The sequence below is a fragment of the Limulus polyphemus genome, unplaced genomic scaffold (assembly GCF_000517525.1).
Source record: "Limulus polyphemus unplaced genomic scaffold, Limulus_polyphemus-2.1.2 Scaffold10068, whole genome shotgun sequence".
Taxonomy (NCBI): Eukaryota; Metazoa; Arthropoda; class Merostomata; order Xiphosura; family Limulidae; genus Limulus; species Limulus polyphemus.
Window position 1 is genome coordinate 18411 of NW_013675678.1, and position 2443 is coordinate 20853.

At 32.0% G+C, this 2443-nt stretch overlaps 1 protein-coding gene across 1 annotated transcript; it reads left to right on the forward strand.

The window, feature by feature from the left end:
• Positions 1-504: 504 nt before the first annotated feature.
• On the forward strand, positions 505-2326 carry LOC111083556 (peroxidasin-like; the record flags this gene model as incomplete). The annotated part of the gene is made up of 4 exons (XM_022380144.1): positions 505-513; positions 834-1051; positions 1415-1609; positions 2171-2326. Coding segments are annotated over exons 2-4 (499 nt in total), but the record flags the coding sequence as incomplete, so codon positions are not given.
• Between the last annotated feature and the right edge of the window lie 117 nt (positions 2327-2443).

Here is a 2443-nt window from a genome sequence, read left to right on the forward strand (position 1 = left end):
AAACGTTTTTAAACGGACAAAGGCGAGCGAAACAATCCACAACTAAATCTCTTTTGCAAAATATGATGATAACAAATCCTATAGAAATTTTCGATCAATCAGTAAACGTAGATATTTCACGTTTAATTTAGCATATAACGGTAGATGAAAGATTCAGTAAATATATACATATATGTGTGTGGTTTTTATGGATATTTGGTATCTTTGCTGAAAATATGTAGTTTTTTCTTCTTGGACATATTTTATTATTCACTTTAATTATACAGTTTTCTTTAATATTTTGGGTTACTATGTATTTGCTGTTTATGAATGTTATAGTCCAAAATCAAATTAAATGATCTTGCATCCGGTTCTACAAAAGCAATTTCTCTACAGAAGCAGGTAGAAAGTCTTCTCTCTCACAATGTTCAGCCATGACAACCTACCATAACCGAATGTTAGGAGATAGCAGAGTGTCAAAGATGGTCGAAAAAGCCAGTGTATTTGAAGAAACAACAAAGGTTTGGCTAGAAAGTAAGTTTTATAATAATATATTGCATATTTGACTAAATAATCAAAGAAGCAAAAATACATAAAAGTGGCATTTAGAAAAGTTACTTTAGATTCTACCATTAGCTCTTATATAAACAAACACAAGAAAAATATACGAAATGCTACTAAATATATTTCACTGTGGCGAGGATAAAATTATGTTCTCTGTACTACACTTTGAAGTTTGATGTCAAACGTTTTACTGGACGTGACAGTGTAAAAGGTACGTGGTCATGTGACTGGAAGTCCATTAGCTCTTTATTTCTGGAATGAAATGGACACCATCTTTACCTTTCTTATAGGTTAGGGTTAAGGAGCGAAGAAGTTTCTGCTTTAGCCGATGTCAGTTTAAACTCAAGCAAGTTGGGAAGTATGTTCAGTGAAGATGAAGAGCAAAAAACGTGTAGTTGTGCACAAAAATACCGGGAATTTGACGGAACGTGTAACCGTTTACAATCCCCTAAAGACGATTCTGCTTTCACCTGTTTGACAAGACTTCTTTCAGCAAAGTACGCTGACGGTGAGTATTACACTGATTAGTGCACTCCTGTCTAGTAGTAGTTTTCCGAAAATGGCGGTTTTTGATATATATTCAGTATTTTTTCTTACAAGTAAAAGATAAATAGAGACTTTAATATTGTCAGAAAGCATTTTACTTTTATAGTTTAGATTTATATTCGTAATGCTATGTGTGTAAATTATTGTGATATATATTTAAATGTAAAAATAAATGAGCAAAAACAAGCTTATGATTGTTTACAATTATTATGTCTAGAGAAACTCTATTATTTGGATTTCATCAGCCTCCCCTCTATCCACATAATATTAATACTTGTTACAATTATATTATTTATTAATATTTAGAAAATATATTTGCCTACAGGTATTTTTGAACCAAGAAAAGCGAAATCTGGAAGAGACTTACCCAATCCTCGACTAGTTTCAACTACAATCCATACCGATCAGAACAGAGAAGCATTTTTCACACATTTTCTGATGGTGTGGGGTCAATTCATGGATCATGACAGTGCCCTCGCTCCATTTAACAGCGCCCCAGAAGAGGAAGTGATACTGGGAGGTAGATCTCAATTTTCTTTGTTTCTTTATCTTTTCTCTTTCTATTTACGTATAGATGTATAATCACGTGAGGTACAATAATTTTAAATCTTATTTTCCGTCAGATAAGCCAGTACAATTAGCTGAGCGGGAATAACGTATCTAAGTCAGTCTAAATATGAGGATACTTAGAAACGTTAATGGTATTGAAATATATACCTTAACAACTTCACAATTTTAATTTTATTGTTCTAACAGAAATAGACTATATTTGTAATCTAAGTATTCTGTTATTTTCTACGAGTAGAAAAACTGAAAAATTTCTCTCGTGAATTTATTAACACATTTAATGATTTGCTGTTTTAAGTTTTCTTGTAAGGAAAATTGCTCCATTTCAATAATAATGTTTAGATCCAAAAACCATTACATAATTAAGATACATTCATTATCGTGACATGTGTTTTAGTTTCTGAAAATATCCGGGAATGGTCAGTTGTTTAAATGTTTTTTTATGAACACTATTAAAACACATGTGAAATCTATACTAATATTTGCATTGAACATTTTCATTTTAATCGTCAAGATGGAGCTGAACGTATGGACTGCTGCGATTCAGAGCATATCAATGATACACGATGCCTTCCGATCGAAATTCCTCAAGATGATCAATTCTTTAGTCAATTTAATGAAAGATGCATGAATTTCCGAAGGTCTGCCAGCTGTCCAAAATGCTCACTGGGTAAGCTCTTAAGCTATTATTAAGCTGAGAAAATCTTGGTGAGTAAGTATAGTTGTGTTTCTATATGATTTAAATAGTATACTTGTTCAACATAAGTCTTGACAGTGGCGTTTGATA